The 22,649-nt window shown below is 43.6% G+C and overlaps 1 protein-coding gene across 4 annotated transcripts in view; it reads right to left on the bottom strand.

The window, feature by feature from the left end:
* GALNT16 (polypeptide N-acetylgalactosaminyltransferase 16) overlaps positions 1 to 22,649 on the bottom strand; it is a 75,877-nt gene that overhangs the window by 41,732 nt on the left and 11,496 nt on the right. Inside the window, exon 1 of one of the 4 annotated variants that reach the window (XM_064713748.1) lies at positions 15,433 to 15,472. The exons of 2 other annotated variants lie outside the window; for them this stretch is intronic. Coding sequence is in view for 1 of the 2 variants with exons in the window: in XM_064713747.1 (XP_064569817.1) it covers positions 12,969 to 13,007 (39 nt within the window). In the remaining variant the exon portion in view is untranslated. Of the gene's footprint in view, positions 1 to 12,968; positions 13,047 to 15,432; positions 15,473 to 22,649 lie in introns of those variants that run through there. One more of the 4 variants, XM_064713747.1, reaches the window with a different exon arrangement.

Genomic DNA, 22,649 nt, shown 5'->3' with positions numbered 1-22,649 from the left:
TAAACCTTCTAATCTTATTTCACCATTTCTCATTTTCACATATACTTTTCCCTTTCAGTGACAGAATGGAATCAGATGCTCTTCTGCTGTGGAAAGCATGTTCTGATTTTGATATGGCCCAAGAGATGAGAAACTATTTAAATAGTAAAATTAACTTTGTAAGCAAGGGATTTAGGTAAAGGAATTAATGCTGTGCATGTCTATGAAAACTTGAGAGCCTCATTTCTCAACTAACACAGGGATGCTCCTCTAGGCCTGATTCCTTGTGAAACAGCAAGACTGTAATAGAGACAGTGCCATTCATCTCTGTACATTGTCATAGTCTGCCATCAGACACAGGCACATCAGCTGCCATGTGGTGCTAACAGCCACTAAAACCAGAGCTGGGGAATTCAGGGTCCCAAGGTGCACCCTTTTAAGAGCAGGCTTGGCCAAATTAAAAAAGAATAACCATACTCCAGGGGTCATGAGGAATCACTACTTAATTAGAATAAGGTATGTAAAACTCTCAAAGGTAAGTGCAATTATTAATTTTACAGTTACTGTGAAATTAGTCCAGCAGCAGTTTTGTGTGACAGGATATACACTTTGCAGCTCTTGCACTTCTTACAAGCATTTAGTGCCAGTAAAACAAATGGAGCAGGGGTTGCCATGCTTCTCCTTTGTTTTAAGCTCATTTTCACAATTGCCTCAGCTCTGTCAAACCCCAGAAGTGAAAAGCATCAATTGCAAGCCATCCCCACTAAGTGTCTTTCCACGGAAGACCTAACAGACCAGAAAGGTCTAATTGACCAATATGGACACAAAACAAGCCAGTGAGTAACAACTTGAGGCCCCCTTTCAATTTACCCTGCTGCCACAGCCTCAGACACTTGGACTGCCGTGAACCCCAACCCTGCCAGCGCCTCCCTCCCAATGAGCTCTGCGTGCCCAACTCCCCCCAGCAGACTTCTCTCCTCCGAACTGAGGAGTGTCCAGTTTAGTGTCAATTTCAACCCATCATATTGAGACACAAACTTGCTGGCTGTGCAAATTGTCGTTCCTCAGAACGAAGGCAAGAGCCAGCTCACCTCTGCAAACCCCCCTGGTGCTGTTGGGGCCTGCATGGTGCAACATTTCTCTGTAGGCTCACGCCACATGCTGCACACACTGTCCCAGTGATTTGAAGTCCCAAAGAAAACAAGCCAGCACAGCACTACCACCAGCAGTGAGATGCTGGGAAGCACAGCAGGGCCTGGGGATGCTACAGAAACAGGAGCTGCTCAGCTCTGTAACCCACATGCTGCACACAGATGGGCTAGGACTGGCACAGATCACAGGGCAGGACTGAGATCTGCAGCAAATCCCAAAGACTTCTGAGGGACCAAGCTACTCTCTATGGGTTGAACCTGCAAGATCATGTGAGCTAAATGCCTGTTGGCAAAAGCATTTGCTTTAGAGGGTGTGCTGCATTTCTAGTTTGCATTAGGAATCCCAGTGTACAAAAGGATTTTGTAATGTCTCATGAAAAATCTGCACACTTCTGCAAAAAACTGTTCCTAGTCCTCAGAGACAAAAGCCTGTGCCTGACAGCACAGGGCCTATTTTATTCATGCTTTGTTAAACTGTGTAAAGCACTTTAAATGTGGTTTGGGAACCATGCACTTAGGGAACTTCTAGTATGAAATTTAAAAAAAAATTACCACAGTTAAACAGAACCATCACTGTTCTTTGAGAAGTGCAAGTGCTAACAGTAGAGCCCAGAGACCAATTTGAATGTTTCATTTGTAGCTTGCACAAACTGGAGTAACACAATGGAAAAACTAAAGCAACTTGATCAGCTCCCATGGCACCTAGCTAGTCACAAAAGAATTTCTGCTGCCATTAACCCTGGGCAGTCTTGAGGTGTGCCGCCTGTTCCAAGCTGGAGAGCAGCAGCAGACACCCAGCAGGGCTATTTCCAATGCCCTCTGAGAAGAGCCCATGGTCACCAGCTCACAGGGATTCTCGAGGCCCTGTGACAGAGCTGTAGCTGCCATGGGATGGCAAAAGTTAGAAACAGAGGTTCTCTGCTGGGGTTTGCTTTCCAGTAGTTTTGCTTGCCCAAAGTGCCTCTCTACCTCCCTATTCTTTTCCATAGCCTCTGGGTGTTTATTGCCTTCTATGTGTGCAGAGGCAATTCTCTGTCAGCTCTGCAAGACTTGCATCTCAGCTCTCTTCTGGTTTTGCCCTGAGAAGCCTTTTCTCTCCATGCCTGTCTCATGACTAGAAAGTCATGCCATTCCACCAAATAATTTCTATTTTGCTCTTCTTTTCTTCCCTCACAGTTTTGCCAGACACGGAGTTGTTGACAAGGAAAGTGTCCTCAAGAATCTGACCTGCAAAGGTAGAAATTCCAAACAAGATAAAAAAGGAGAAACAACTACATTTCTATGTTTGGTTTCCATAGCAATGTTCTCCCCACAACCAGCAGTTTTTGGATGCAATATTCAGACCCTCCTCCGAGAGATACAGAAGATGGCACAATATATTCCATTTATTGCCTACATCATAGATTAGGTGAACATCACAGGCTTCTATGATGTCTGCTACAAGCAGACACAGGTGGTTGGTGTGAAGAGTTTAGAAACAGGATGTTCCTGACTTACAGGTCACAACAGTGTGTTGATGGACAAGGTTTGGCCACTAACCTTCAAGCAGACTTGCTGTGGTTTGTCAGCTGGTCTTTTGGGCAGTTTAAGGGAAGAAAGCAACACAAGAGAGCAACACAGCATGTGGGAAGTTTACAGGGGAACAGCAAAAAAAATCCCTTGAGTAATTAAATTACTGTCTCTACCATGAGCAGTGATTCTCTGATACTCTCATCCAACTTCTCAGCACAGAGAAGGGTGGTATCTGTCCCACCATATCATAGAAACAGGCAATCCCCCAGCCAGGGAATAATGTGCTCTGACTCCATGAATCAGAAGGCTGAACAAATGCTTTATTAAGCTATACTATATTACACTAATACTATACTAAATTGCATGCTAAAGAGATACTACACTAAAAGAATACTAAAGAAAAACCCATGACTGTCTGAGACAGTTAGGATCCAGCTTTGGCCCAATTGGCCAAGGAATCAAAACAACCTTCACCGGTGTCCAATTAACAAATCACTTGGGGTAAACAATCTCCATAACACATTCCCCATGTGCAAAACAGGAGCAGTGAATAGAGGTAAGAATTGTTTTCTCTTCTTCTCCTCTCTGTGCTTCTCACTGCCTTCCCCAGGAAAAATCCTGGGAGAAGGTTGTGCCTGCTACTTTCTGTGAAGAGTTGCAGCCACAACACCACACTCCCAACTCCCTGCTACCCTGTGTAAGTACTCGCAGTCTTGCTTCTGAGGCAGCCACGTGGCCTCTGCCTAATGGTCCTACTTCGCCATCTCTTATTGTCTCTGTGGAGAAGCATCCTTCCTGCAATTGTTCATCCAGATCCTGCACGTCCTTGTCTACAGGAGGGAAGAGATGCTTCCAGGAAGCCTGGCTGGATCACTTTGCCCAGATCTCAAGGACATGCAATGCAGCATGGGTTGACAACTGGAAGATGGCCAAAAGTAACACAGAGTGCACAAGTGCCAGCACTACAGCACACACATCAGTGTCATTCACTTTGCAAGTAGTAGCCCAAAGAGCATGGGATGCTTGTTGCTGTGCTGGTTACACGAGTTCAGCACCACACTGCATGCAAAGTTACTTCCACATGCAGTGACTGGCTTCCACACCAACTGGCCTCTCTCCATGCCCACCCAGATTAACAAATGCATAAATCCTGCCAATTTGGATTCCCCTCTGAATAGTCATGATTTATATTCATTGCAGAATGATAATCTGAGCAGCTGGAATTAATTATACAACCTCTCATGTGACAGGTGCACAATACTACTCTTTATCCTGCTCCACTGCTGACCAAGGGAGATATAGTTTATATAGATATAACATATAGCATAAAGACATGACTTCTATCAAGTGTGTCCACCTTTGACCCAGCTGTTCAATCGTGAAGCGACTTTCAGCAGTTAACAGGGATTAGACCCTAAACAGTGTTCTGGCCCAGATGCCCAGAGGCAGGAAGTCACTGTCCATAGCTGCAGGGAGGGGACATGATGCCCTAAGGTATCCTTCTGGCCTTTTGTTTTCAGGAGTGTTGAATAAAGCAAAGCAATGGAAGCAAAAAGGGCTTCAAAGATAGACGCCTAAAGGCATTCTCTTCCAAACAGCTTGGAGGAAATAAGTCTGCTCAGAACCATAGAGATTCAGACCCCAGATGAGGTAATGCAGTTGCCAAGGTGCATTTCTTCCCTCAGTTTTAAGTGTAATGCACACAAATGTCTATTATGAAACTGTACAATATAATATATTTATGATATTTACATACATTGATTTTGTATAAAAAAGACCCACATGTCCAGACTCACATACATCTGGTTTCTATATTTATTCAGTCATTATCTCATACTGGAATAATGCCATTTGTTCCCTATTCAGCAAACTTTGTCGTGACATGAACACTACCATTTTTGCTCATATGAACCTTTATGCTGTTGTATTCCACTCCAGCAGAAAACAATGTGGAAAACCCCATGAGAAATAGTGAGTAGATAGTTTTCAAAACTGCTGACTACCAGCACAGGTGGGGAGTGTGAGGTCTGCAGGGTTGCTGTTCCTCAAAACAGCACTTGTTTTCCAAGCACATTTCCCTGTATCCGTAAATATCCATGACAACATCTGGTGTCAGGGAGAAGACAGACAGGACAGCACACTCTTTGAATACCTAAGGGACTAGGCTGTTCATGCTGGCACTCACATCAAAGCAGCAGTACTGTCAGAAAGAGAGCCCAGCAGGTAGCTGGGGACGCAGCGCCTCTGGGTATGAAGGTTTTGCGCAGAGAAGATGGTCACATGGACATGAAGCTGTCTGCATCCAGACATCTGTTTAGTATTACACAGGAAACCTACTCAGCAAAAGCCATCCAGGTTACTTACTGTATGCAGGAATACTGCTCTGCTAAAGGTCATACCTACACAACCTTTAAAAATGTGTTTTGAGGTTCTTCAGAGTAAAAATGATGCTATGGGAAGCTTTTTTTTTCTTTTGGAAAAATAGCTTTGTCTTCATAGATATTTAAATATGCAATGAATGCCTTTGGTTTCCCAGTGATTTTGAACTAGGAAAACAAAGAAGAAAAAGGAACAGTATTCTGTTATTTGTCTTCTAACTGTTAGATACTCAGTGGCCACTTGGGTGTTACCTGAACCCTGATTTATAGCACCTGTATCAAGACAGACTGACATACAGCATTCTCTATCAAGATGATGCTCCCATGGCCACCTGGTAACAGCCAAGAAGCCAATTAGACAGTTCAAATGAGGGTGGTCCATGTCTTCATAAATCATCAGCCACAAACTGCATCTCTCCCTGCCCACTCCCCCACCTACACTGTCTGCACAGGCACAACATGTGTGTGTGCCTGCCTGCTGATTTACTAATCCATTCCCTTTGAACCCCAGTGACCTACATTCAGTCCTTTCCTCCCAGTGAATCACAACTGTCTGGAGTGACAGATGCCACCACACATTTTCAAAGAAAAGGAGAAAGCAACTTTAGGCCTCATAAGCTGCTAACACAGTAAGCAGTGAACTGGTTACCTAAGAGATGAGCAGAGGTCAGCTGGCACTGAGAAGCAGGCACCACTCACCCAAAGTATTAAAGTACTTAATTTAGTTAAACTCGCAGCTCATTTTCTTTGCCTTCAAGATCACACTGTAAGGGCTTTTTCTAAGGCTAGAGAAAGGAAGTTGAAGTACCTCTTTAATCATTCATCCTCAAGAGCTTTAAATTGAGATTAGAAGATTAAGCATAAAATAGTGCGGTTTTGCAACTGGCCAACATTCACACTCCACAAAAATACTGTGCACATGCACAGCTGAGCCAGGAAGACAAAGGGACACATCAGGACATTTCACACCCCCAGCAGGGACAAAGTCACCCCCACAGCAGGAGATGGGAATTTCTCCCTGTCTTCCAACAAGGAATTTTTTTTTTTCCTAATGTGTTTTTGTTGGCAGGTCTTGCTCAAACAGTCATGGTTTTAAATATAAACCAATTCTGCACCAACTCTCTTCCCTCTCCCCATGTTAGTCACCAGACTGACCCTGTCCCTCCTCTCACAGGTAGCTGCACCAGGCAGGTGAGAAGCACTGCACATCCTGCAGATGGAGCCGGGCGGCAGTCTGGACCCAGGAGCCACACTCCTTCCTGCCTTTGTGCCAGCTGGGCCCAGTACCATGCTGCTTCTGGAGGCTGGCCCACAGCCCCAGAGCCTGCAAGGACCTGTCTTCTCAGGAGATAACACCTGAACAGTTTCTGACCCTGATGAGTCAAGTAATTTGCCACAATGCTCCACACAGCTCCTCCTCCCATTAGCTTTGAACATCACAGAGAAAGGCTTTAGGCAGGAGATATCGTTTGGGAGTCAGACAGGCCCAATACGAAAATGCAAATTGTCTGTAAACCAACAACCAAAGTGACATTTAGCAGTGTGACTTAATATAGCTCCTCATGTCACTGCAGAATCATGACCTGGTTTCTTAGAGAATTTCAAGACTGACCTTCAGCTCACAATGTAAACTTGTATTTTGGAGATTTGAAGCTATGAGATCTACTCCCAAAGACTGTACAGACATTCCATCTGTAGTGACAATAGTGATGGTGCATATACATCCATGATTTATTACAAAAATGAGTCCCTTTGTAGAAGATCATCTTCACTCAGACATCTCTGCTAGGCATTCAGCCCTGCAGCATGCAACATTGTTTTCTAATAGTGGAAAAACTCACTGCCTATTCATCCATGAAGATTTGAGACTATCAGGCCATTGCCATTTTGTTTAGGAACCAAATGATATTCCATTTTAATTGATTAATTTTTCAGTTACTGCATTGCTCCAATTCCAGGACTTAGCAATCAATGGGAACTGACAAAACCCTCAGAGCTGCACTCTGCTTCTGTTTGGGTCTCCATTTGCAAAGGCATTAAATTCACCTCTCCAACAGCAAATTTAATCAAGGATGCATACCAATGAAGAATCACACAATGGGCTCATATATGCCTGTCAAATATGAAAAACACCTGTGTTATGCTATGCAGGCCTCTGTCATTCTAGACTTCAATCACACTAATAATAGAGGCTCCCTCAATAGCCCCTCAGCTCTGCCATTTAGTCACTGTCAACCAGGAAAGAGCTGGGCACATAAGGAAGAACAGAACCACAGAAGCATCACAAAAATACACTCAGGATATTATATATATAATATATATAATATTGCCACAACCACTGCTCATGGAAGTTCCACCCATCCACAAGTGCTGCAGCCCCTCACACAGCCCCTTGTCTCATTCTGCAGGTGCAAACTGCAGCAAAACAAAGTCAGTGATAATGAGGATTTTAAAAAATCCATTACTCAATCGATCCTTGTCCAATACAAAGGGCATCATCTGATTCTGCACACACAGTGCTCAAAGTTCTGTATTGTTAGAACATCTTGTAAAGATACAACTCCTGGGTTATGTTGTTAGGACAACTCACAGCTTTTCTATGGATAGGATAAATTTCTCCTGTCAAAGCTGCAAGAGCAAAAAAGGTGGATATCTAGAAATTCAAAACTCAGAAGGTAAAGAATACAGAACTTGATTTTCAAACCAAGTAATGTTTGAATGTTTTGTGGTCAGCAGTAACACCACTACAGAAACCTTGGGCTATAGCAGTTTCTTTTGGCCTGCCTTAACCATAAATCCAATCAGGCAGATTTTGGAAGCTGCTGGTTTTGAGTTCATTTATGAAAAGGTTTGTCTGGCATTTTTCTTCACATATTCAACTAATGACATTTTGCCCAAATTCAATTTTTAAAAAGCTCACAGTCACACAAACAAGTCCCACTTCCCTCTCACCCAAAAACTGCACTCCTAACATAGCAGACTCCTCTCCTGGACATCCAGCAGCTCAGCAGTTTCCACTCTGGAGCAAGATTTCACTTTTCAAAGTTCATGTACAGGTCACAGCAAGAAATGTGGGTATCTGTTTCTGATAGCTGGGGCTGTGATCCTAACCTTTGCTTCTCAAGGATGTTGCATGAGTATAACCAAAACTGTCAAGAAGACAGTTTTCCCATCTCAAGATCTGACCTTTTTTTAAATTCTCCTCTTCCAAAGTATGACAGCTGAGTGTAACCAATAGGACTGAATGATCTCCACTCACAGTCCTGGGCAACACAACAGCCTCACTTACCTCCCATAGCCTAAGGAGCACCAGGCAGGTGCATTTTCCACCACACAGACCAATTTCACCAAAGAGAAAGAGAATAGCTCCAAAAAGCCATTGGTCAAAGAACTTTGCCCTGGCCTTCAGCAGCCTTCCTAAATATGAATGAAAAATAAACATAGACACACCCAGTCCTGTAGGGGGATAGAATCTAAGAAAATAAAGATGGTGCAGAAGGTAATCTCACCCCTGAGGGGTTGCAGCTGCACTAATTAGCAAAGATCAGGAACAGACCTGCCCTTAACAGGCCACAGCTGTGTCTAATAAGGATGAGTGATATAAAAGAGTGGGTTAGCTGGGTGAGGAGAAAGCTGGAGTTTGTTGGTTGTACTGTGATGAAGTTGTCAGTGCTGTGAGGAGATGCCTATGAGAAATCACTGAGAAGGAATGGGACCTTTGCAATAAGATGACAACACAGTCCTGTCACAGCTCCATGAAACCCGCAGGGTTGCTCATGAGGATGAGCACTGCTCAGTGAGTTCTGCTTTTTCCTCTCCACAAAAAGCTGCATGAAGCACAAAGGCTTTGTTTGTGTTCAGAAAAACACAGTGTAAAAGTCTGAGTGATTGTAAATTACTAGTTAAATTCAGCGGTAAAATTGTCAGTGACATCAGCAGAATTTCAGCCACAACAAAAATACAAACAGGGAGAAAAACACAGAGTACTCAGAGAGGACTCAATTTCCTGCTATCTTTCAGAATTTTATTAAAATTAAACTGCTTAGCACACTAAGGTTCCCTTTCCTACAACTCTTTATTTGCTCTGGAAAATGGCTCATTTTTAGAAACCATTTTAACTATGTTGTAAATGGCATTCATTACCCAGAAGACAAATAACGTATAAATCTGTAGCTGGAAGTTGTGGTAGTGATGTAAAGATTAAAAGCAAAATAGCCTCTTTGAGGTATGGAGTAAATAAAACAGCTTTTTCTCCCAAACAGAAAAAAAAGTTGAGACATTCTTCACATTTCTGGCTTGCTCTTGTTGGGTCTCAGCATTTCTGGCTCCACAAGGGAACATGGACGATGAACAAACATGAACAAAGGAAATGTGCTGAGAGGTTTGTTCAAAGTAGATTGAAAAAAAAACCCCATAAAACCAAAAGCAGAACTGTTGTTTCAAGCATCAAAGATATCTCAAAATAAACTTTAAAAAACCTCCAAACCCTGATAACCCACAAAAACTTGAAAGGACTGTTATAGATATGGAGCAGGAAGCCTGTCCCTAGATTACAAAAGGTTAATGAGAAAGAAATTAGCTTGTAATTCTGCATCACGGTCTATAATAAGCATTTCTTACCTAAGCTGGTTGAAAGTAAAAAGTGTTCTGTAGCCTGACCATGGCAAGGCTGTGGACCAATGGCACACAGGCAGTGTATTCATCTCCATACCCTGTTCCAGGCAGTTTCTCTCTGCCAGTGTTGAAGGTGGATGGACCAGCAACACACCCAAATCCCAATAAAGAGCAACACTCTTCAGCACAGCACCTTATACTGAACAAAACAGACTTAACTGTTCAAATATTGTTTTTGATTAGCACAAAGGCAGCTGCCAGTGAGGTCCCTGCAACCACAATGTGAACATTAGCTCTCATGCCCAGTAGCATTCACCACTCACAATCCAGCCAACTGCCAGGATAGCATTCTTCAATCTTCCTCCCTAATTAAGATATTTAAGCAAGATGTACTGATGAAGCACTCTTCATGATCTGTTAATATATACAGCTCTTTATACAGCTGTCACTCATAAGCTTACAGCTCTCTCTCTTGTCCCTTCCTCCCCAAGCCAATATAAAAAAAGGCATATTTAAGGTTGTAGGGCTAGGCACTCAACAAAAAGGGCCATCCTGAATTGTAAGTGTCAATACAAAGCTACTTCTATCATGCATGTGCACTAAAAGCTTTAACTGGCAAGACTGCACATAATTACATGCCAATGTGTGCCCTCATGCAGGAGACTGAGCTCTCTGGAGCTCTACACATGACTTCAGGGAAGCAGAGGAAAAGTACAACAGAAACAAATGGTGTGCCAAAAGTGTCCAGACTAAGGCCCCACTGATATCTCACACAGCGCAGCTTGAAAAAATTTGAAGCCTGAAATCAGAGTCAGGCCTGTAACTTGGTCCCAAGGGGACCCAGAGCAGCACTAAGCCAAAGAAGTCTTTGCATTCCAAGAGGCAGCTTCCTTTATACATGCTAGGACCCTGGCAGGATCACCCTTAGGGAGGATGCAGGAAACCAGAGTTCTCTTTTTTAGGAGGCAGCATTTTCAGAGAATCACAGAATGGGTAAAGTTGGAAGGGATCATAGTGGGTGATCTGGTCAAACCTCCCAGCTCAAGCAGGGTGATCCTAGATCCACATGGCACAGGATTGTGTCCAACTGGTTCTTGTTTTTCCATTCTGTTTGATCAGAGAGCTGAGAGCATCTTTCTTCTCTATTGTCATAACAGTGTAATTAGACTGATGCTGAAACAATAAAAGCTCTAGAGACTGATTGCAGATGTCCCGTCCTGTTCACAGTTGTATTTAAGCTGCTGACGGCACAAAGGAAGCCTCCACAACCTCTTTGAGCAATCTGTTTCATGTGGATGGTCACCCACAGAGGACAGAAGTTCCTCCTCATGCTTAGGTGCATCACTTCCAGCCCATTGCCTCTTGTCCTATTGCTCAGCACCATCGAGCAGCACCTGGCTCCACCCTCTGACACTCTCCCTTCAAGAATGAAAAGGTCCCTTCTCAGTCATCTCTTCTAGAGGCTGAGCAGGTCCAGCTCTCTCAGCATTTCCTCACAAGAGAGATAGTCCAGTTCTCTCATTGTCTTTGTCATTTTGAGGTCTTGTCTCCTCTTCAAAGCCAGGCCTGCTCAGGACAGGTCTTTTCTTCTTCTAACATCAGCCTCTATAATTATAGCAGTGTCCCCTAGACCTCTGGAACTGCCACTCTGGAAGTTCCCTCCCTTCTCCTTATCTATTGCCCCATCCTGCAGTATTTCCCACTGGATGCTTGTGGACAGGAAAATGGCTATGTACCCAAACTACCAAGATACCCCATGCCATAGGCATGCTGTGGAAGGACATGCTCCATCTCTGCCAGAAACTCAACATACTCTGCTACTGGTACCTTCCCTCTAGTAGGATTTTGCCACTGCCCAAAACAGTGGAAAAATGGAAAACAAGAATGAAAACACAGCAAAACCCAGAACTACTGCACACACAAATAAGCACCGCACCAGGGAAGAAATTGAACTCTCTTTGCCTTTTCCCAGGCCTGCCATTGAATGTGCTGCAAATGATACCCATTTCCTTCAACTAGCCTAAGCCCTCCAAATGTCAGATGAAAGACTCAAGCTATTCTTAAACTCAAACTGCAGGATATTCCAGTGCTCCAGAATGCATTTAGCTGCTCATCTCTCATTGCCTGGATGGGTAGCAAACAGGCAGAGTCAGACACACGCCAACAGCCTGCAACTGCTCCTAGCCTGCTTCAGGCAGAGGGAGCAGTAGGTCTCATGTTTGGAAAGATCCTAAGGTATCATAAACCTGCTGCAGTTTCCCTTTACAGCACATTTCTACCTCTGATTGCATATGCAACACCAGGCCACAGGCTATAAAGTCCAAGTCTACAGTTAATATAGAGATATGCCTGCATTTCTAGATGTTTGTTACCACAGCAATACCACAGTACTTTCTAGCTTGTTTTGTTGCTTTTGGGTTTTTTAAAGCAAAGTCCTTATCCAGCGCACACAGAGCCAGTTCCCAGTTATGTGAGAAGGAAACCTCACAGTGTGCTGTGGATGTGGCAGAGCCTGCTGCCTGGGAGCAGGGTGCTGAGAGGAGATGCTCAGCTCCTGCCTCAGCCCCAGGGTGATTGCAGGGCTCTGCCCACTTCATTCACCAAAGCCGTTTCTGACGCCTGCACCCAGCACGGTGTTGCTTCCTACCCACGCTGATCAACACCACATCACTGCACTTCTTACCTCTTGGGGAGCTCTTGTGATTAACTTTCTCAGAACACCCATCAGATTCTTAGGAGCATCTACTTTCAGCTTCTTCCTCAGACAGCTCAGCCAAAAGCAGCTTACAAGACCAGCACAAATAAATAAAGCCAACTTTTCCTTCAATGCTAGAGTTTACTTTGGGTCTTGGTAGTGATTTACAGAAGCCTTAAAATGACCATCCTAAGACTGTTTTCCAGGCCTGCCATATCAACACACAGCTTGGACAACAGCTTGAAATTATTTTTCAGCATACCATTTACAGGCTACTCCAAAGCATGTGAAAAAGACAAAAAAAAGTTGACTAACAGCTATTTACTCCTCAAATATAACTAACTGTAGTCATATTCAGAATCAAGGCCACCCACAGGAGAATCCTTCCAGAAGCAGAAAGAAATACATTCTTTTGTCAGCAGATTTCTTACATCTTTTTTTAAGAGTCAAACAATTGGTACATTTGGGTAATTTTGGAAAGCTGGCACTTCAGCAACCAATGCCCCAAGCTAGCAGAGCAGAAGAGCTTAGAGGCACACTTCATTAGAAACCAGTGAAGTTAAACAATAAAAAATTGTCTCCCACCATCAAACCTGTTGTGAGGAATGTCCATCATAAAATGGAACAATTTTTGCACACCTGTCTTGCTGATGCACTTGGACTGCACACAACCCACATCTGTATGCCAGTTCACAGAAGGTGACTGCCTGGGACTGCTCCTGCAAATGAAGAATCATTCCTTAAACACAGGCAGCACAGGTTTGTACTGCAACACGAAAGGCCTGGAACTGATAGGTATCTGTCACTCATGCAGAACAAGAAAATTAATAATTTCATTGGAAGACAGCAGAAAGGTATCTTTCAAAAGTTCATTGATCTTTAGTCAGAGATTAAGGAAGAAATCATGTTTCTCATTGCAGAAAAGTGATTTTTCTCATTAAATGCAAAACTGTAATATGAGAAAGAATGCTTCAGAAATGGCTGCCTTTGAGAGAGACAATTGACACGGACCATGCACCGTGGTGAAGGCAATGCAATAGCAATTTATGTCTCTGCATTAAGCAGTGTCAACAGTTCAAATCCTACTGTGCCAGGCCTAAGACATGCTGATAGGTGTCAAGAGAAAAGATACCTATCTCAAGGAGTTGATTAACTTGGGAACACTAAAAAAAGCCATTAAAATCTCACGGGCAGAGGCATCTCTCATAGCAATCACGAGTAAATGCTCATTTATTGTAATTTTAATCAATGGAGTTGAAAGTGTTTCATTGGTTTTGCTGCTGGGGCCTCTGCTGCAAGGCTCAGAGATCACCTCCAGCTAAAGAGGGGTCTACCCACTGCAAGCCACTGGTGACTTTATTAAAGGATATATGTGTGAGGGATCACATCTTGAGCAAGCTCACACTCAGGAGGGTAACCTGGCTTGTCCCCAGCTCTTGGATGCCTCAAATCCTGCTTACCAGTGCCCAAGACAAGAGAAGCTGGAGAGGAAGGAAGGCAGTTAGGTCCCAGAGCTGCTTGCTCCACCATCCATTTCTGCAGGATACCTCTGGAGCTTTTAAATGAAAGGTATTCAAGACAAACCTCTGCTTGACAGAGATGAAAGTCTATCAGCCAACCAGAAATTGATCAGATTTGGCATCTTTTTAGGTATGTCAATTCTTTTGGTAAATACAGGGAGGCATTCTGATCTCCAGTGGTTTTGCTCAGGTGTCCAAATTTCTTGCCAGTATTTTGTTTGTAGCACTCAAAAAGTAGGAGAAACTACAGAACTGAATTAGTACTTTGAACAAAACAGGAAAGTAAGTACAAAGATGATAAAAAGCCTCTGTACTGGAAAAAAATATCTGCAACAAGAACCTCAAGGCTTTCAGTACATACAGACACAAATAACATGCACAAATCTCCCATACAATTCAGTTCAGAAACTGTGAATGTAGCCTTATCTTTGGTTTCCTAAAAAAAATTGTTCCTTTTTTCCTCATCTGAAAGTGAGGAAGATGTACAGGAATGTTAAATACCTGCTGTTCTCTGCAATCTAGACCCAAGCGGAAAAGCAAAAGAAAACAAAGCTGGTCCTATCTTGCTACTTGCAATGTACTTCCCCTCCAAATTAGTTTTCTTTATCCATCCTGCCAGGCCCCCTGTAAGCTCGTCCTTAGATCCCACGTCACTTAGATGCTCTGAGTCAGAGGCTGTCACACTTTTCTATCTACAGGTTAATATTCTTCCTGAGTTGTGCAGCCTTTTAGGCCAGCGGCTCAAACTGCAGGATATTCCCAGCAAGGCAAGGCTGCTCCAGCTGTCCTTGGAGCTGAACTGAGAGCTGCTAGTACAACTGGCACCTTTCTACCCTGTCCTCCACTCAGTGCTCAGCTGGAGCTGGGGGTGCAGCAACTGCCCCAGCAAACGGCCATCTCTAAGCTGGTAACATCTTCACAGATGAAAGATCCTACACTTACTCCCTCACTCATCAGTTATGCCCTTAACAGACTCCTCCTCTTATAACATAGAGAGCAATATTGCCAGAACCAATTTCCAAATGACTGATACATTTCATAGGGAAGCAGCAAGTGGGAAAACCATATATAGGAAAAGCACCCACCCCCACCCTCTGTTCTCCTACACACATTCATCCCTTCAAGCTCTTCCCAGAGCATTGTGTTAACCTGTGCGAAGCAGTAAGTGAGGGAAAACTCCCTCAACTTCTTTTAATTAATAATGACTATGTTACCCTTCACTGCATACTTTCATGTTACCAGGCAAGGAACAGACATCATCCCTCTCATACCCCAATGTTAATACCAGGCTAACAACAGGAATTTTCTTTGCAGTCAACACACCTGAAGCAAAACATTACTAGAATGGTGTCTTCACCTCCACCCAAGTGCTTTAACCTTGAGTACAAACATCATGGCAACAGAGCAAAAATAGGTTTCCTCAGGGACCACAGCTGGCATCTGGTAGAGATAACCTGGCTTTTGCTTCTCCTGTTTCCCCCCCACACTGCTTCCAAATACTACTAACATCCCTCAGTGTCTTCTGCCATCATCTTGTTGCAGGGGTTCCATACTGTTGTCTCCTTATCACAAAAGTTTCATACCTTCTTGGTGTTTCTCAGGGCAGCTCCTCAGAGCACTGACTCTTTCTTCTTCACAAAGCAGCCACTGACTCCAGTTCCCTTCTCACCCAGCCACCCCACTCTTTCATAGCACTCTTCTCATTGGTTACAGCTGTGGCCTGTTAAAGTCAGGCCTGTTCCTAATCCTTGATAATTGGCCCAGCTGCAACTCCTTAGGAGTAAGATTACTTTCTACACTATCTTTACTTTCATATATTCTATCCCCCTACATCTTCTTAGCCCAGCTACTGGAAGATGACCTCTGTCTCTAGACATAGCAGGGCCCACATCTCCTGCAGGTATGGGACTGCACTGGCTCAGCCTCTGCCTCTCTCACAGCCTAAAGGGGAGGCAGTACCCAGGGACAAGGAAACAGGCATTATTTGCAGACAGATGGAGGGATGTCTTGGTAAGACTAGTTTCTCCTGCATTTCACAACCATTCTAGCAGTGTCCCTACCAGCACCTGGCAAAATCTAGCAGAATGGCATAGTTGCTTATCCTAACCTGCAGAGCAAAATATAAGGTTAGTGCCTTCTCAGAGCAAGAGGAGCTTGTCTGCAGGCTCTCAAATCAAATATTCTCACTTCCAGCAAGCCATCACACTTGTCTACCATTTCTACCATTTGTGTGCTCCCAGAAAGATCTTTTAGAGGACGCAATCAGTGACGTTCACAAGACTGCAGTCATGTCTTGCAGTGCCCTTGAGAAATGATGAACACTCCCTTTCCATCTCAGCTTAAAGGGAAAACTGCAAAGCACAAAATGGCTTCATCAAACATCTACTTCCAGAGCTACACAAGTCCTTCACCCAAAAGGCCTTGCTTGTGTAAAACCCACAGTATTTTACTTAATTAACTGCTTCCAGCAGCCACTGAAGAGCAGGTCTTCATTAAAAACATTGACCTAGCTGTTATGCTTAAAGGACAGACACAGCTGAAAATACCAGCTTTGACATACTGAGAGAGCCAGAGTGAGATTTGGCCCAGTACAGTACGAGTGAGCCCACCTGCCACAACACTGGCCTTCTCAAAACACACTTACTCCATTCCCCTGTAAGCCGCCTATGTGGGCTTCCCCATCTGCCTCTGCCTGCCACACTGGCCCTCGAGGCTCCAGGGCTGAGGGCAAAGTCTTTGCCAAGTTAGAAAAGGGCTCAAAACTCACGTCTGAGACAGCTTCCATACGTACACTTCCTTTTTAGTCAGGGAAGGAAACGTTTCTCCTTCGCCATCTGTTAATACCATGATATCCATCTGGAGAGGAAGCAAGGAGAAAAACCAGCTAAAAGAAAATTCCCCCAAGGAGATAAATGGGGGTTATTGGCTAAAAAACCCACCAAAAATCAATTCTGCAGTAGTCCAACAGTTCCTAGCTTAGGACGAAGGCTCCGCTGCACCCCCAGCAAACATTTCAATGAGGCTGATGTGCTTGGCAGCCTGCAAGATGTTCTTGCTTTATTCTCTGCAAAAGACACAGACCTTTCAAAACCTGAAGGTAAGCAATTAATCCCTGGTGATGGAAGCTAGGGATTTCACGTAGAAGAACCTAATAAGCTATTTTGAACCTCTAATTCTCTGAACTTTGCACAGACAATGGACTTTCTCTTCTTTGAATTCTTCCAAAATGGCCACCTGAGGGAGGGCAGAGAGAAAAAGCAGGATGCAAGATGTACCCCAGGCCAAGCTGTTAATTTTTAAATTATCATAGCAAATTATTTTCTTGCACTCTATCCCTTCCTTTCTAGTGGCAGAAAAGCACATAGATGTTTTATGAGAGGGCAGCTGTTAAAGATTTCAACATGCTGTGATTTTTCCCTTTCATCCCTGCAGATCTAGATATTTTTGAATATGCAAGTTTTAAGCATTTGCTGATCAACAGATAGCAAGCTTTGTGGAAACTGCCTCAATTCAAAAGTCACTAGTTCATTAGCTAATTAAAAGCATAATAATGGGAGCACAGCAATACCATAAGGAACCTCATCTTTCAGCAGACATCAAGGATTGAAAGGATGTAGAAATAGTAAACAACAACAGACATTTCTGAGGAATTTCTGAGGATGTGATTAATCTTTATCCCCTGACATGATAACAAGATGCCCATGTTTATGATGAATTCTTCTAATTAAGAACCCTGTGCAAATGGCATGTGTTTCATATGAGGGATTTTGTCTGAACAAAAAACCAAGTTCAAGGATAAAATTCAATTGCATAGCTAGGTAAGCATAAATCACAGGGACAATTTTCCCTCTGTCAGGCAGGAGCCAGTGAACCATTCCTGGACAGCTCCTTACTGTCTGCCTCATTTGAGCCATTTCACCTCACAGCATTGCAAGATGTCCCACCTGCAAAGAGAGACCTGAGCACTCTCAATGCTGCCTCCTAAAGACACCCAGTGAGGAGAGGCATCATCCACAGGGGGCAAAGCATGCTGGCACTGTGCATCAGCAGGGTATATTCACTTGAATTTTCCTTGTTACCCCTGCCTTCCCTGCAGAAGAGCCACGGCTATTTAAACATGCACTGAAGCTCCAAGGAAGGGGATGTCAGTTGAATGCCCAGCAGGAAAGACATTCAAAGAGAAAGTCAATGGAGCCTGAGCAATCAGTGTAAATCAAGACTTTAACCTTTCTGAGCCTCCTTCAGACTCTTGATCTGTAAAAGAAGATGCTTAAACACTTACCACATTTCTGAAGAGTCAAGTGCACATGACCTGTCAATGCAAAAAATGTTTATTACTGAAAGTACCAATTGAAGTGTTTCAGTCTTATTGTCTGTGGGCTGTTTTCCCTGTAAAAACCATTGGGCAGAACAGATGCCACTACAAATCTGTTTAATGTAAATATATGGATTTGCTTTCAACGTGTACATCTCTAGTGGATGGAGCCTAGCTTGATGCAAAATCCAAGCCCTAACTAATCTGACAGAAGCAATTAAGTCATAACTACAGCAGCCAGTACCCCAGCTTCTGGTGCATAAAACCACAGTTTCTGTTTATTGACCAGCAGAGAGAAATGTGGCTGCCTAGCAGCTGAATCAGATGGGAGCAGTCCCCTTCTAATGCAGCAAAGAAAACTTCCAAGGAAAATCATCCTCTATCCAGTGCTCTCTGGGGTAACACAATTAGGCCATGACATACAGATAGGTCATTTAATACAATAGGAAAAAATCCACTGATAGCATTTCCCTTGCCTGAATGGAAGGCATGCTGTTAAATTACCTCTGAAGTAACAGACAGGCCTCTCTAACAGCAATCCTCTCTTCCCAAACCACAGATCTTTAAAGGGCAGCCAGCTCCAGCCCAGTCACATTGAATTCTACTCTGTAACCCCAGCATCCTCAGATAATCTTTCCTGCTGGTTCCAGACACTGGTTCCAATCTAGCTCAATATAGACAAATATAGATAAAACCATAGCATTGTGCTTACTACATCCTATATTGGCAACCTATTTAATGGGGCAGGGGGAAAGAAGAGCAATCAGATGGTTTTTGTACCTCCCAAAGCAAGCCAGGAGCTCCAGGAGCCATGGTGCCATTTCTGCAGGAAGCAGTCAGCATCTGCAGGGAGGCTGCAATCATTTTAAGGCAATATTAAGAATCTAGATTTCAGAAAACATTCAAATATTTAAAATGTATTGAAATTGTTTTAAATATATTTTAACACTTCCACACTTTCTCTATACTAGGAGAACACAAAGACAAAAAAAAAGTCCTGCACTCCAAAATTCTTTATATATCTTTCTCATCCCAAGGAAGCACCAAGCAAACTCCTCCAATTCAGAAAGCTAGTTCAGTAAATCAAGGAGAATATTGCCATCACACTCTCAGAAATGTACCAAATCAATTTCATTAAAGCTAACGGAGTTGTTTTAAAACATGCTTTTGGGAAATGCAGAGTGACAAGTTCTTTCAGGTCAACACTTACTAAAGCACAGTATAAATACCTTCCTCCTTGCCAGACTTGGTGTCTGTCCTGAGAACAGACAGCTGAGCTGCCCTCTAACATCAGAGACATTCCCATGCAGTTGTTTTTCACACACTCTTTGGTAACACTGGAGGTACTGAACTGGCAGGAGAATTGTACATAGTTCTACAGGAAGCACAGCCTGTAGAGAGTCGGATGGCACTACCAAACAAGTGGTGATTTTCTACTCACCCTTTTCAGGAGCAAAGGCATTTCTTCTAGATCATCAGGCTTTTGGTCTATTTTGGCCATATTTTCCCTTAATAAGTCCAAAGAGCCCATTTCTGCTTACATTGCAGAGCCACACTGAAAAATCAATTCTGCAGAACCAATTCTGTCCCACTACCCAATAGCACCATGGCAAATATGCAAGAAGCAACAGCAAGTCTGTGTTAAACAGGACAGACATACCAAAGGATGTTGCATTGCTTGTGCTTGTTAGGAGCTTTCTCGAGGTAGCATATTGCTTCTGACCTAGAAACATTACTCCTCACCCCTCTCATCAGGAGAAGGGCTCTCCAGCACAGCATGGGTTATCCAGCCCAGGTACAGGCTGTACCCTGGGGCCCCACACTTAGACTGCCAAGTTTTCCCTGCCTGCTTTACAGAATTATTGGCAATATGACCCAATATCACTCGCCAAAACAACGGTGTAAAGGCCTGGCCTGCCATTTGTAACTTTTTATCTTCCAGCTGATGTTGTCCACACTGCTGGAGCCTGAACTAGCCAAGTACGCCTTCTCAGCACAAAGCTGGGTCAGCAGTGGCAGCAGCAGATGTCTGACATTCAGACTCCTATCTGAAGGAAAATGAGAACAATCAGCTAAATTCACCCATGTAAAATTCTGCTCCTACAAAAGTAGACAATGTTGCTGTACTTGCATTTGACTATTAATAACCTGTGGGGAAAAGGCCACATGCCCAGTCAGATGGTAGTGCCCATGACAACTCATGCCACATGCCACCAACCAGGCATACAAGAATTTCAGCATCCAGCACTCAGTTCTATCTGTCTGCACAAAGAATAGGGCAGCAAGACAATAAATGAGTGCATGCTGCAAACTCCAGGAACATATTCCCTGATGAACACTTTTTTTCTGCAGAGAGAATGATTAAAAGCATTACAGTGTATTTTCCACTCACAAAAGCAATTTACACAGAACACTGGTTTAAGCACGTGGTTACAGATGTCATTTGGCATTGAAAACAATGTAGCACGGAGAACCTCACTTTACCCTGATAAAGTTGGGAACGTAAGTCTTCAAAAGCAGAATTCAGAATGAAGAAGCACCATCAGCCCCAAGGAGCCCTGCTGTTCACCACTCCAGCCAGTTAAGGAGTGCTTCAACACCATTCAGCAGTTGGACTGAGGTGGGAGAAGCTGAAGTCAGCTTCCAGAGCTCAGCAAACACCCCGAGATTTACTCCAGTACAGCCTGGGGAGGAAGTTAATCATTATGGGAAGTCATGGTGCTACGTGGAAACAGGTTTAATGATTAACATTTACACATCACCAGGAAGTTTTTTCTAACCTGTCTCGTGTCTTAGCAGCTTATTCTCAAATGCTACTTCTTCCCTCAAAATGAACATGCAGAAATAAATGCACACCAAAACCCAAGTTGGCATTTGAGGAAACTGAGGTAATCTAAAAGGGGATTTCCCAAAATGTTCGCTCCAGACACACGCCAAATTTGTTTCTCCCAAGGTGTCCCAGCCCATTCAGGTTACATACATTATGTGGCAAAGTGGTTTTAGGTGCCAACCCACCACTGGTCACAGAAATTACAGCAGGTGGGGAGGTGGCCCAAATATATTATCAATGCACAATGTAATGAGGGGTGGCCAGTCACAATAGGAGCTAGAACAGGACAAACCTTTAATTGTCTGTGGGGTAGTAACTGGAAGCCAGTAGCAAATTCATTGAATATGTGTTGGTACACAATTAATATCCAAGCTGTCTTAGCTTCACTGGTATTTTCATCAGAGTTAATAACCAGAGGTGAGCAGTTCTGAATAATGCTTTGTTTCCTTTCAGCAGAGCTCAAGGCTTAATGTCAGCTCTCCATCAGGGGAATGGGGGAAAGAATGCCATCTATTCCCAACTCTTTATCTCAGTCATGTCCAGAGGTTATAACCTCCAGGACAGAAGCTGTCTTTTCTGTTCATGTTTGCACAGAAGAGCCTGCAGCCTGGACAGCCAAAGAGATCTGCAGATAAACAGGAAGCACCCATACTACTGGCCTTGTGTGAGGTCTGGGATAGGAGCAAGACAAATGGGAGATCTCACACAACTCTTACATGCAAATTGCTTGAAAAAAGATGGCAAGGCAACTGGTGACTCCAAGCAGGCTTGTGGCAGCCCCTAATGGTTTAATTACTCAACTAGTCTCCCTATCTCACTCTCTCTTCACAGAAGGGCCCCAAACAAGTCCCCCACATACAGAAAGAACCTGCTACAGAGACACACATGCAGCTGTGAGCTGTGCACTCCCCTGGTACACAGAGTTACACCTAGGGCAGGGAAAAGGAGTTTTCATAGAGAACAGCTTCTCTCCATATATGTCCTTTGCACCTGAAAGCCTCAGTACCCTGCCAACCCTCACCCAGCTCCTGCCAAGCAGTTCCAGGTAATGGCTGGAGTCACCCCCATGCCAAACCCAGTGCAGATCTGGTTGCACAGCTGCTGAGCCCACCCCAGGATAGGCAGCATCTGACTCAGATGGGTCCCAGCTGACAGGCACTGATCAAAATGCATCTAAATTTACCCCTTTCAAATATAGGAGAGTGATACAGAAATTTACCTTGGGAAAAAAATATTGAACGGAATATTTAAAGCAAATTCTGACCTCAGTGGAAGTATTTTCCATTCAAATTCAACTCACCTACTCAAGACCACAAAGATACACATTGCCTCTAATGATTCAAAATAACCTTCTGGCAACATGCTTCTTGGCTGTCTTTGCCACAGAGAATGGTGAAGACCCCACTTTAAGTTCTGCACAGGGCCAGCAAATTAGGTGCAGCAGTGGGAGGTGTATTTCTAGCAGAACTATAAAAGTACCACCAGAAAGCTGGACAAGAAAATTGATGATGTATTGTGGATACTCAAAATTTGCCTAGTCTTTATGACTCTGTCACAAGGCTTAGTTTAGCAATTTCCTGGACATTTAATAAATACCATGTGCAGCATTATTTCCCAAGTTCTTAGGTTGACTGCTACACAAACTAGGGAATCCA

Source organism: Zonotrichia leucophrys, chromosome 5, assembly GCF_028769735.1.
Source record: "Zonotrichia leucophrys gambelii isolate GWCS_2022_RI chromosome 5, RI_Zleu_2.0, whole genome shotgun sequence".
NCBI classification, from domain to species: Eukaryota; Metazoa; Chordata; class Aves; order Passeriformes; family Passerellidae; genus Zonotrichia; species Zonotrichia leucophrys.
The sequence above is the reverse complement of the archived record's forward strand: the minus strand, read 5'-3'. Positions and strand labels throughout refer to the sequence as shown.